We start from the raw sequence: 12,784 nt of genomic DNA, 5'->3' as shown, positions 1-12,784 counted from the left end.
CAGGCCCTCGGGGTGCAGGGGGGGGCAGACCGGGTCACAAATGTCATGTGGTACACAATGTCACACACGACATGCGACACAGTATGGGAAATGTGCAGTGACCTGTTTATGTCTGTGCAGCTATTGTCATTCAGTAATGTGCTGTTAGCTCTTACCATGCTTGGTTACATCAGCATAAATTTTTTTTTTTTTTTTTTCGTTGTGCTACACGTTTCTTCTTGATAATTATTGGCCTTTTTATTTTTGTATTTCTAAACCTAAAGTAAGATAAGCACTGAAAAACATCTCTGTGTTTCTCTGGCAGGTCTGTCACTCGGTGATGAGCAGGGGAGACAACCAATAGGGATTGTTCTTACTGTGCTGGGTGTGGTGGTGCTGGACTTTTGTGCGGATGCCACAGAGGGACCAATCAGAGCATACCTGTTAGACGTGGCAGACACAGAGGAGCAAGACATGGCACTGAATATCCACGCCGCCTCTGCAGGTACAGCTGATTATAAACACAGCGATAAAATATTTTCCGCCGTTACTGCGAAAGAGCAGAATTCACCTGTCGCGTGTTTGTTGTGTGTGTTCTTGTCCGCAGGTCTAGGCGGCGCTGTCGGCTACGCTCTTGGAGGTTTGGACTGGACGCACACATTCCTCGGAGCAGTCTTCAAGTCGCAGGAGCAGATCCTCTTCTTCTTTGCAGCCATCCTCTTCTCTGTCTCCGTCGTGCTGCATCTGTTAAGCATCGAGGAGCAGCAGTACTCGCCGCAACACGACAGGCTCGAGCAGGTACTGAACCGTGAAGTTCAGTTTTAGTAGAAATAGACTTTTTCAGTGACATCACAGAAAACATCCTTTCACTGCTCTCTCAACAGGAAAGTCTGGATCCTGCCCACCTTCAAACATCGGCCAATGGCAGGGCCGGACTTCTCGGCGCCAAATTAGAAATGATCGGTGAGGATGATACGGTAGAGAGCTACGACCTCTATGACCCATACGAAGATGACCAGTCAGAGCATGGAGACATGGACTTTCTAGAGGTGGAGCTTGTGAGAAGTAAGTTCAGAAACTTCTCTTTTTTTTAATTAGCAAAATCTATTTTAAATGGTTTTCAATTCAAATGATCAAAAAAAGATGGTCACTGTGCCAAGGGAATCCAAATAAACCCAAAGTTAGCAACATGTATACTTTGTTGGTGTTTGGTTTTTATGTTTCCTAGGCAAAAAGAGAGCAAAAGGAAGTTCAGGATCCGTGTGACCATATGTCACAAAGACTTTTATTTCCACTTATAAAAATGCTTCATTGCTCTTTCTCTCTTTTTTTTCAGTCATGACAGGGCAGCTGTAACTTCATCCCTTTTTCTCTGCCCTGTTTCTTTCGCTTTTCTCTAAATTCCTGACACCTAAACTGATCGCATCACCTCCCCCTCTTCTTTCTCCAGGTAAAAGCGACAGCGTCCTCGCCATGGCAGACGCAACCCTCGATCACCTCGACCACGATGCGATGTTCTTGTGCCACATAGAGCCTTCCATCTTCGCCGATCACCTCTCGCCCTATCACGGCTCCCCCTCCACGACCGCTCCCTTCTTCAACCCCAATCGCAGCACCCCACCCCCCCGATTTGCCAGCATCAGACGCAGCAGCAGCACGGGAAGTCAAGACTTGCTCCGCCCCCAAAACAGCAGCAATCAAACGAATGCTACCACCCCCAGGATTTCCCGCCTCTCAGCTTTCCTGCAAGAAATGGAAAACGACGACGGGCAGGAGGCGCTACTGAACAACCAGCTCAACGAGCAGCGGACGCTGAACGGGCGGCTGTTAGCCAGCGTTACTAATACTGACAGACTTGGCACTAACAGGCTGAGCTCCAAAGGACAGGCACACCGTGCTGGAATGGTCAAAGGTCAGCATCTTTACGTTATTATAGCCATGTTGTTATTTGTTGATATATGTTAACCCAGTCATATTTAGTTATACTGGGAAAGTAAGTCAAATTTGGTCATGTGAAATTGTTCTCATGTAAACAACTTTAGTTTAGAAAAATAGCACAATAATGCTAAATCAGTTTCTTTAAATTTTAGCATAAAAGACCTGGATAATTTCCCTACAGTGTTATAGTAGTTATTAAAAGATGAACCCAATAACAAGCTCTCTCTTTATCCAGCTGCCAGTACTGGAGCTCCTATGAGACAGTCACGCCACCGCCACACCTTCTACCGCCAGCCGTCCTGCACTTTTTCTTACTACGGCCGCGTGGGTAGTCATCGTTACCGCTACCGTCGAGCCAATGCAGCTTTTCTCATCAAGCCGTCCCGCAGCATGAACGACCTGTACGAAGTAGAGGCCAGGCACAGGAGGAGGAACAGGCAGAGGAACAGACACCGCAGCGGGAACACCAACTCCTCCAGCGGGGACACAGAGAGTGAAGAGGGCGAGGTGTGTGGATGGAGGGGTGTGATGCTTAATGAGTCTGTAATGTTTGTCCTCGCTGGTGACTGTAATGTGTGATGTTTTATCTTCTCCCCTCAGGTTGAGACCACCGTGCGCCTGCTGTGGCTCTCCATGCTAAAGATGCCCCAGGAGCTGCTGCGGCTTTGTGCCTGTCACCTGCTCACCTGGTTCTCCATCATTGCAGAGGCGGTCTTCTTCACCGACTTCATGGGACAAGTCATCTACCACGGAGATCCTAAAGTATGAGAAACAGTCGAAAATGCACAGATACACATACATACATTCACCTCATTTTACTTTACCAACATATATCGTGTTTTTTTTTAATTATTTACCCTAAAAACATTTATCAGAAGTATTGTACGATCTTGTTTCAGTTTTTCTTTTCTTTTTTTTTTAAATGCTTTGCACAGGCTTCTTTTCATTTCTCTGATTTTTGTCATTTATTTTGCTGCAGAAGGATAAAAAAAGAGCAAAACAGTCTCCAGCTTACGTAAAAAGTGATGTAACTAAGCCCAGTTTTCTGTCTCACAGGCTCCTTCTAACTCGACCTTATTGGATAACTATCACAAAGGAGTTCAGATGGGATGCTGGGGCCTGGTTATATATGCCATGACTGCTGCTACATGTTCAGGTAGCCATGCGCAACATCACATGCTCACATCATTCATCATTTTTCCTGGTTAGAAAGTGGATTTTCTTTAAATCATTTGAGTAAACAATCAACAAATCTCTCTTTTCTAGCTATTCTTCAAAAATATCTCGACAACTTTGACTTGAGCATTAAGGTTATCTACATCCTGGGTACACTTGGATTCTCCATAGGTATGAACTGCAGTAATAGACCACAGTAGAGTAGAAAAGCACACTGGATAGTCAGTAATGCCCTAATCTCCCTCTTTTTTGTGTTTTCCTTCATAGGAACTGCAGTCATGGCAATTTTCCCTAATGTGTACGTGGCCATGGTGATGATCAGCAGCATGGGCATCATCTCCATGAGTATCTCCTACTGTCCTTATGCTCTACTGGGACAATATCACGAAATGAAAGAGGTACAGATATATTCAATTAAAAAAGCTGAATGATCTAATATAGATATTAATCTACAAAGATATGAATTAAATGCATAGTTAAAGAATAGCTAGTAATTTTAAAGGATCCTAATTTTTTTGTTAGAAAATAATTATCATGTCTTTTGGGACTAATAACTTTCTTTGCATTTTTCAGTATATCCAGCACAGTCCTGGCAACTCTCGCAGAGGCTTTGGCATTGACTGTGCCATCCTGTCCTGTCAGGTGAGCGTTGAATAAACTTATTTAGTTCTGCCACTTACATTCATGTCATATATTGTATCTAGAAAACTGTGTTGTGATTCTTCAGGTGTACATCAGCCAGATATTGGTGGCCTCAGCTCTGGGTTCTGTAGTGGAAGCTGTTGGCAGCGTCCGTGTCATTCCCATGGTGGCCTCTGGGGGCTCCCTCCTTGGATTCTTTACTGCCTGCTTCCTGGTTATTTATCCAACTCCAAACAACGGGTGAGAAAACTACACATTCTTAGCCTTAAAGCAATGCACACACAAACTAAGAAATAGGTCTCTACTGAGGTTTTGCAGTCAGATGATCACTAATGTGACATTAACTTGTTTGCCATTTTGGAAGTGGGACAATGTAGGTTAAACCACATAGGCTACGTTCACACTGCAGGTCTTAATGCTCAATTCCGATTTTTTGATCAAATCCGATTTTTTTGTCTGCTTGTTCAAACTACAAATAAAATGCGACAGCAAACGCGCTCTAGTGTGAACCCTCAAAGCGGCCCGCATGCGCAAAAGAAGACGTCACACACAACGCGCTCTGTTTAGACCCAGAGCAAACAGTATTGTTTGACTGATGGCCCTTAATATAAAGGAGACTTAATATAAAGACTTCGGACTTTACGTTTCCCAATTTTTGCTTTAAGTTATTTTGTTATTTACATAATAATGTAGATAACCTAATAATTATCCTTATTGCTGTTTTAGAGAGGAGCGGTGCTTCAAAGGATAGTTGCAGATTTCTGTTAAAATCTGCAGATTATACAGTACAAATAAAATGCTCACATTGTCTTCCCAACACTTTCACTAACATCTACACTGGATGGCCAGGAATCTCGGGCGCTTCTCCGGCGCTGATATTTGCCGTCTGTCTTGTGTCAGTGACGTAAAAGACGGATTTAATGCGACATGACCGTTCAAACAGCAGTCGCTTTCTAAAACATCGGATATGTATCGGATTCAGTACCACATACGAAAGTGAGCCAGATCGGATTTGAAAATATCGGATTTGTGCTGTTCACACTGTCATACCATGATCGGATATGGGTCGCATAGGGTCAAAAAAATCGGATTTGATGCGCTTTCGCCTGCAGTGTGAACGTAGCCATAAGGAACCAGTCACCTAGACTTAGGGACCTGTCCTCAACCATCTGGCTATCAAAGGTTGCTAGGAAAAAACTGCTCAAGGTTGATGGCAGTTGCTGTGAAATATAGCCCCAGTCACGCAGGCCTACTCCAACTAGACTCCAACTACTCCATGAAAATGTGATGACTGCAGTGCTAATGCACAACTTTTACTTTGAAAGTGAACCTTTTCAAGTTTACTACCGCATGGTGAGTTGTTAGTGAGTATTTGCAGATGGATTGCTGTACTCCATGGAAAATACTATTAAATGTTGCAGCCTGCCAGCAGGAGGTTTTCGATGTAGCACCTACTTTGGGACCAGTTTCACCTAGCAGCAGCCAGCAACCTACAGCAACCACTTGCTCATCAGTTGAGGAAAACACATTTCTTCCTAGCAACCTCACATCTAGTATGGCAGCAAATTCTCAGGCAATGTGTGCATGACATCATACAAGAAACTTCTTTAGATAAAGGCCTAAATATGGCACTCGTGCCTGCGCTTTAAGTTAGCTTAACGTTGACCTACTTAATCTGTAGCTGTTTTTAAGCCCATTGTGAAGTCCTAACACATTTTATTTCAATTGGCAGGGACGGGGAATCAGCCAAAGCTTCAGAGAAACGGACTTTGCCATCGCTGGAAAATCCCAATAGCGGCGAAGGGGCTGTTACCGTAGTGATTGAGAAACCCAGCTTCCTGAAACTCAACAAGGAGGGGAAGGCCACCAGCACTACTGCTTCCTGTCAGGTGGAAAATGAGTCTGCTCTGTGATTGGCTGACTGCGCTGACAGACACTTTGCTGCAGAAACTACTTGATTTGTCATTGCTGATGGAAAAGACTCAAAGGTGTGCCTTGATGTGGATTTGCTTTGGTCCACTCTTGGCGTTTGTTCTGGCTTTAACAGGGTTTTTTTTGTAAATTTAAATTCACATGTCACACTGAAGAAAACATCGCAGTCTACCGTGGGACCAGCGTCACATTAGACCAACTTACCCAACAAAAGTCATTCTGGTCCCAGTGCCGCTTCAGCTGTTGACGAAGTTCCTTCCACTTATCCCTTACGGACTTTTGATCGATCCATCAGGGTCGTCCAGGATTGAGTAATTAATTGGCCGTCGTTTTAAGGAGAGGTTGTCTCCTGTCTCTCAGGGCCTCTAGGAGGTGCTACTGAGCAGCCACCTGGACAGGAAACTTCAGGGGACTCACATACATACTCATTCAAACCCTCACACGCACACATTTCCTCATCTAATTCAACACAATCGAATGAACACCCTAATAATGAACTCTATCGATGAACATTAGTCCTTGAAGCTGCAATCATTACAAAATGCTGAAAATCGTTCTTCCGCACTGTGGAGTCAGGTTGATTGAGTTTTTGCTTCGTGATGTGGACGCTGATTTACGAGAATGTGTGTGTCTGCTGACTTAAAACACCAAAACAACCCCAACAACACAGTCAGCTTTGCGGGACATTGCAGCGACACTAGCTTTAAGACTCTAAAGACTTTTGGAAGTGGCATTTTTTGAAATCGCAAGCCCGAAGCCTGGTTCCTGGGGAATTTATTGACCATAAAATTGATGCTGTTGCCCTCTTTCATATGGCAGGACTGACAAAATCTTTAATTCAGCCTTCAACGCGGGGCAAAGAGGACAATAATCCAGAGGATCTGCTCAGAAATATTGAGCATGAGAATAAAGTCGCATGTATATTGAACGATAAAACGACAGTCAAAAAATATGCATGTTTACCGGGTGAAATTCGACAAGTGTGAAAGTAAGAGCCTAGATGCAGTGTGTGCAGTATATGGGGCATTACAATCAAATATTGTTTTCAAGATTTAGTGAGGAACCACAGTGATGTTTCTGTTTGTTTTGACTAATCAAACTAACCTATGCTGCATGTTAGACTAGCTGAGGAGCGACAAACCAAACACCAGAGAGGAAGAGAAAAAGGAAACCGAGTTGTTCTCCTTTTCTTTACTTTTTCGCTTATTTTTTTGTTTGTTTGTTTTAAAAAAGATACTGTCAGCATAAAGTTTGGCTCTCACTGCACATTGTTGGAAAAGAAATGTCACAAGGTTAAGCTAGAAAAGCGTTACCTTTTGGATTTGGGGTTCTAATTTTTTTTATGGATGCTGAATTTTATGGAAATGTTTAAAAAAGGCAAACAAATCTCCATTGTGTTGACAGTAGTCATTCATGACAACCGTTTAAGGCTTGTTGCTTAAGCTTCAAGAGAAGGTCATGGCCCTGTTGTGGGTCTTTCCACGTCACCAAAAGAAGAAGAACAGAGTAGATTCTATATTTTTCAAAGCAGACCCGGACATCCTTTATTAAAGCAAAACCGGCAGTTTTAAGGACTGTAACTTTCACAGAACAAAAGATAAAACCAAGAATTTAAAGTTTCACTAATTTTGATTGAAGTGTTGTGACATTTATTTTACAATACAGTCAAAAGGCTTTGGGAAAAATGGTTAAATCTGCTGCGGTAGCCGCAGCAAAGGAAGCAAAACTGCCGAGTTTAGCAATCCTTAAAGCCAGGATAGATACGAAGACCTTGATGACTGAGTGTGCGGCGATGACGTTAAACGATCTTAATCTTCTGAATGTTTCTTTAGCTGATTATGCTGGACATGTAAAAACTCATTTTAAAGTGTTGTGTTGTTTGTGCCCCGATAAATCAGGCCTTTAGTTGCAATAAGGACCCTTGTTGATCAGAGTACTGTGCAGAGCTTGTGCAGGCTGAGCAGGGTTGTTGGTGGTGGTGCATATTTTTGGGTCAGTTTCCTTTCATTTCAATCAGCTGAAGCAAGCAGCTTGAAGGGAAACAAAATGTAAATTGCAGTGGGGGTGATGACTAAATAGAAAGAACTGTTTGTATGTATGAACGTATGTAAAGCATTTAGTGGAAAAGGTGTTTTATTTTGTTTTTTTTAAAACTTGGGTGACTTTAGAAGAGAATTTAGAGGATGGCTTTTTTTGGAGGGGGGGACGTGTTTGTGATTTTTCACTCATGTGCAAAGTTTAACATTTTCTTCTAATACTAATTCGATTCCTTCCATACTTTCAGGTACATTGAATCAGAGAGTAAGATAAAACGTTGATAAGATTGGATGTTTTAAAAAACGGCCTCTGGAGCCATTAGCGCAATAAAATATTCTGAATAAACATAAAAAAATAATTTAAAAAAGAAACTTTGGGGTTATGGAGCTTTGCATGCGACGACAACGATATGCATGTTCAGAACACCAAAGTATGACTGTACAAATCACTCGAGCTCTTTTCTTTAATCGTAATAGGTCAGGGATGTATTTTCTAATGCATGACTGGATGTTTGTGTCTTTTTGTTTTTGTTTGAACTTAAATGTGTTAAAAAAAAAAAAATTCAACGCAACATGTACTCTTTAAGCTGAAGCATTGTGCTTGGTCTGGGTCAGTACACTCCTAACAGGTGAGCGAGTTTTAAACATCCACTTTATCACTTTTCAAGCTGGAAAGTGAAGAAATGTGTTACAGGATGAGACGTCCTTCATTACAAGTGTAGGTTAGAGACTCCTGGCCGTGAATACTTGAAGTGCAACTAGAGTGTTTCTGTTCCAATGCAGTGAGAAAGTATTTGATTTTATGGGGAAGTGGGGGGGGGGTTTGTTGTTCCAATGATGTCCCAAGCCTTTTATCACAGACTCTGGAATGTTCCGGCGACTCGGTTCAGCTCAGCCGCTTCGCTCGGCCTGCTGGGAGATTGAGTTCTTAACCTCTGATTCCATCTAGTGACTTAAAATGTTAATGTTTTTTGTTTGTTTGTTTGTTTTAAAGTCAACGAATGTGAGTTTTGTTTTTGGTTTTGATGTTTGACGATCCAGGGTGGGAGTCCTGACATTGCACAGAACTTGCACATAAGTAAAAAAACAAAACAAAACAAAAAAACAAGTAGAACTTTATTGCAAAAGGAGGAAAAAAAAAACAAGTAACTGTGGATATTTATTTTTTGAGCTTTCTTGTCTATAAAGGACATTTAGTTTGCAAATGAGTAAATTAAAGCTATTCTATTTGCTGTTACAGGTGAACTGGACTTTGTGTGTGTGTGTGCGTGTCTGTGAGAGTTTGAGAGAGAGAGAGAGCATAGGTCCTCTCACAGCTGGCAAAGCAAAAAGACAGCAGTGTGTTAAAACTGTCATCTCAGTGTTCACTTTTTGGTCCTGGTTCTCTGTTCTGCAATCACCTGGTTTACACTTAGCTCTGGAATCGATGGCAGTGATGCCTGAAGTCTTTTTTTTTTTGTCTCTGTTCTGTTGTTTAAATTCAACTAGAAACTTTTTTCTGTGTGTGTTGTGTTTTATTTGAATCCTAGGCAGAGCCACACACATAACATTTTGGCCTTTGTACATTTTCAGTGTTTGCTCTCCACCGTCCGCATCACTGAATGAATGTTGTTTCACATTTCCTGGCAGCAGCGTGACGGCCATGCAGTCAGTCCAGCCTCTGTGCATGCGTGTTTGTGTGTTTGTGTGTGTGGCTCTGCCTTTAGTAAACTGTGTGTTAATGACGGAGGAGAGCGATGCCTATATACTTTGATTTTCATAGAGATTAAATCAAGATGAATACTTAAAGAATGGGAAAGTAAATATACGCAGTGTACTATATATAATATGCCTTGTTATTTGGAAAAAAAAGATGTAAATATACATATTTCTCTTTTAGTTTCTTCTTTTTTGCTGCTATAAAAAAGATGATTATTTTTGTTAGTAGTGTTGTTTTCTATATAAAGTCTGTATATATATCTCTATGTTATGTAAATATGCTTGAGCCTTCATATGTAGGACTCTGGATGAACACTGTATGGAACGCACCTTAAACTCTGTTCAGAAGCAAACAACCAATGACGTTTTTCATCATTTGGCATTTTCATTCAGAATTCAAAATGTGACAAGAATCAATAATAAAGAAGGGTCTCACCATACAGGCAAAAAAAAAAGAAAAAAAAATCTGCTCTGGATGAAAATAAAAGTTCATTTGATCAAAAAAATTTCTGCAACTGGGAGTGTCTCACTTCATAAAGACATAACTATACAGTGATAGCCACAAAATACATGTTTTTATACGCAATCAGACATAATCAGAGAAACAAATTCATTTTAAATATAGAAGTTTTTTAATAATTAAAGGAAAATGCTTTGCAGTGCATTTAAAATGAGTTGAGAAAGATGCTCAGAAAGGTCTTGATCTTGAGTGTAGCTGTTAGTTTACTCTTATTAGTATTATATTGCAAAAATTTTTTACCACACATGTAAATAATGAAATATTAAGGGATAACAGTGTCTAAAAAACATGTTAATAAAATGCACTAATGTCCTTCTGTATATTGTTACCTCACTTATTATCTTTAGGGAGTCTTAAGCTTTAAGCAGACTGCTTTTATCAGGCTTGATGCACATTTTCTTGCAAGTAAAAGAGCATCTTATTCCTTGGAAAGTAAGATTTCTGTAAAATATTAATTACATGTTAATTAGAGAATTTTCATTCTTTATTTTAAAAATTTGGCAAGCATTTCCAAATCATGCTTTTTTTTGTAAAGGAGATATTTAGAGTATTTTTATCTCAAGAAATGATAAAATTCAATTGCACTTCAACAGAAACAGAAATCTGCACAAGAACTAAGGGTGTAATTCCCCTGTAATCAAATGCAATTAATTAATTAATTTTTAAAAATTACAACTTTAAAAATCTATTTGTATTTACCTGCAAATACAAATTTGAGTTGTGGATAAGTCATTTTGAATTGCGCCTAACTTCTGGGTGTTTTACAGGAAAGGAGACACAAAGTACTTGAATTACTCACAGAATAATTTGTGTCTACTTAAAAGTTAGGCGCAAATCAAAATTACTGATACACTGTGTAAAATTACTTAGAAACCACTTAAATTTAATTACAGTAATTAATTGTTGTAAATAAAAATACAAAAATAAAATATGTTAAAATTCCACTTAATTACAAAGAAATTACACCCTTAGTTGTGAGCTGTAATATAAAGTGTTATTTATTTAGTTTTTATACTAAACAAAGTAAATAAATTGTGATCCATTGAAGCTACCAACCAGGTTTACTCCAGAAAAGCAAATATAAAAATAATTCTGTTTTTGTGACCTTGCTCGTGTTTTTGTTTGCTTGTTTTTTGTTGGAATGCATGTGACTGTTGGTGAAGCAACCTGCTGGTCTGCAGTTTCAAGACATCTTTTCATGTGCCAAAAAAAATCTTTACTCAGCATCTTCAAAGCAGCTGATATGGTTTCCCATGATGCATTGCAGTTAGACTGCTGAGAAGGAAGAGGAAAACTGGGAAAAAACATTTTGTTGTGCAGAATCAGATTTCTAGCGCACACAAACGCACACGCACATGCACTGCACACACTGGGTCAAAGCTTCGGCTGTTTCCATGAAGAGAAGCCAGAGAAGGAACCTGAAACTGGTGTGTGTGTTTAACCCAGACTCATCATGTGGCCAGCTGATGGTAAGTGTGTGTGTGTGTGTGTGTGTGCGCGCGCGCGCGCGCATTGGTATAAAGTTGCAAGCCAAGGTCATCGCAGTTACGTAAAGTGAACTGTGATGACCTGCTGCTTCTCTGGAAGGATGATGGAGGGAAATGCCACTCAATTTAATGTCTCACATTCCTGCTATGACTGACACCTCATAGCTCGACTCTAATATCATCAATAAAAACTAAACAAAGAGTTTTATGCACTTAATACACAAATCCATTGAAATCTTGTGTAGGAGAGTAGTCATAAATCGTTTTTTAATTTAGAAATTCAATTCATAATTCACAAATTTTTTTCACCCTGCTTTAGAACATGCAGATATTTCAGTGGATAACAGCAGCAGCTATGAAATAACATAATCTGTTATTGGGTAATGTTATTTTTCATGAACAGCTCCACTGTTAATCGGTGCCAGTGTGATTGTTCTGGATGACATTCTTCCACCGCAGGGAGATGCTGTCCTCTGGTGGAACAAATCAAACATTTTATTAAGTACACCTAGTACCAGGTTGGACCCCATTTCTGCCTTAATCCTTTGTAGCACAGATTCATCAAGTGCTGCAAACATTCCAGAGATTTTGGTGCATATTGACACGACAGCATCAAAGTTACTGCAGATTTTTTTGGCTGCAATCCATGATGTGAATCTCCTGTTCCACCACATCCCAGAGGTGCTTTACCAGATTGAGACCTGATGACTGTGGAGGCCATCTGAGTACAGCAATCAGGTGATGGAGACACTGTGGTCATAAAGCAATAGAGATGATCATGAAGAATACTCAGGTAGGCTCAAGTGTTTAACAAGGAGTTAAAAAATGTACCTAATAAAGTGGCTGGTGACTATTTCTTTTATTGACAACAGCTACAGCCAAAGAAACAGCACTTTAATTGCAAAAAGTACCACCATCACTGCATTTTCTTTATATAAATCATTTAATATACTAAACAAGATAAACAAGTCAGTAAAAATAGCAGAGACTGACTCAAAAATAAGCAATGCTGAGACAAACAAACAAGGAGAAGAAGAAGAAAATGAATTTATGATAAAGTGACTTTATGTTAGTACATAGTTTGATTGATGCATCCATTTCTTAAACATTTAACTTGCATCTACCGAGTCCTGAATTATGAGGAAGATGTGTGATCACAGCCTCTAAATGTAGCCTAAATTTAAATCCAGCCAAATAACCTGATGTACTAGAAACAAAGCAGTGCTTTTGTTTTTCATCATTTCCTGTCTTTGTGATGCTGACATAAGTCCATTTAATCATTTTTTAAATTATTAACAAGTCATTAAAAGAACATCACACTGCGTATCCCTAAATGTTTATACACACAAAGAGTGCATTTATCCTATTTATGTGTC

General features: G+C 40.0%; 1 protein-coding gene across 2 annotated transcripts in view; it reads left to right on the top strand.

The window, feature by feature from the left end:
• The window catches only part of LOC135932962 (solute carrier family 45 member 4), a 52,635-nt gene extending 43,787 nt beyond the window's left edge, over positions 1-8,848 (top strand). For both annotated transcript variants that reach the window (XM_065470750.1, XM_065470751.1), the window contains 12 exons: positions 305-484; positions 587-777; positions 864-1,044; positions 1,430-1,891; positions 2,153-2,424; positions 2,518-2,679; positions 2,974-3,073; positions 3,184-3,264; positions 3,361-3,491; positions 3,667-3,735; positions 3,821-3,975; positions 5,468-8,848. In XM_065470750.1, coding sequence (XP_065326822.1) covers positions 305-484; positions 587-777; positions 864-1,044; positions 1,430-1,891; positions 2,153-2,424; positions 2,518-2,679; positions 2,974-3,073; positions 3,184-3,264; positions 3,361-3,491; positions 3,667-3,735; positions 3,821-3,975; positions 5,468-5,648 — 2,165 coding nt within the window. In that variant the 3' untranslated portion in view covers positions 5,649-8,848. The remainder of the gene's footprint in view (positions 1-304; positions 485-586; positions 778-863; positions 1,045-1,429; positions 1,892-2,152; positions 2,425-2,517; positions 2,680-2,973; positions 3,074-3,183; positions 3,265-3,360; positions 3,492-3,666; positions 3,736-3,820; positions 3,976-5,467) is intronic.
• The last annotated feature ends 3,936 nt before the right edge of the window (positions 8,849-12,784 follow it).

Source organism: Pelmatolapia mariae, linkage group LG22 (genome assembly GCF_036321145.2).
Source record: "Pelmatolapia mariae isolate MD_Pm_ZW linkage group LG22, Pm_UMD_F_2, whole genome shotgun sequence".
Classification (NCBI taxonomy): Eukaryota; Metazoa; Chordata; class Actinopteri; order Cichliformes; family Cichlidae; genus Pelmatolapia; species Pelmatolapia mariae.
The sequence above is the reverse complement of the archived record's forward strand: the minus strand, read 5'-3'. Positions and strand labels throughout refer to the sequence as shown.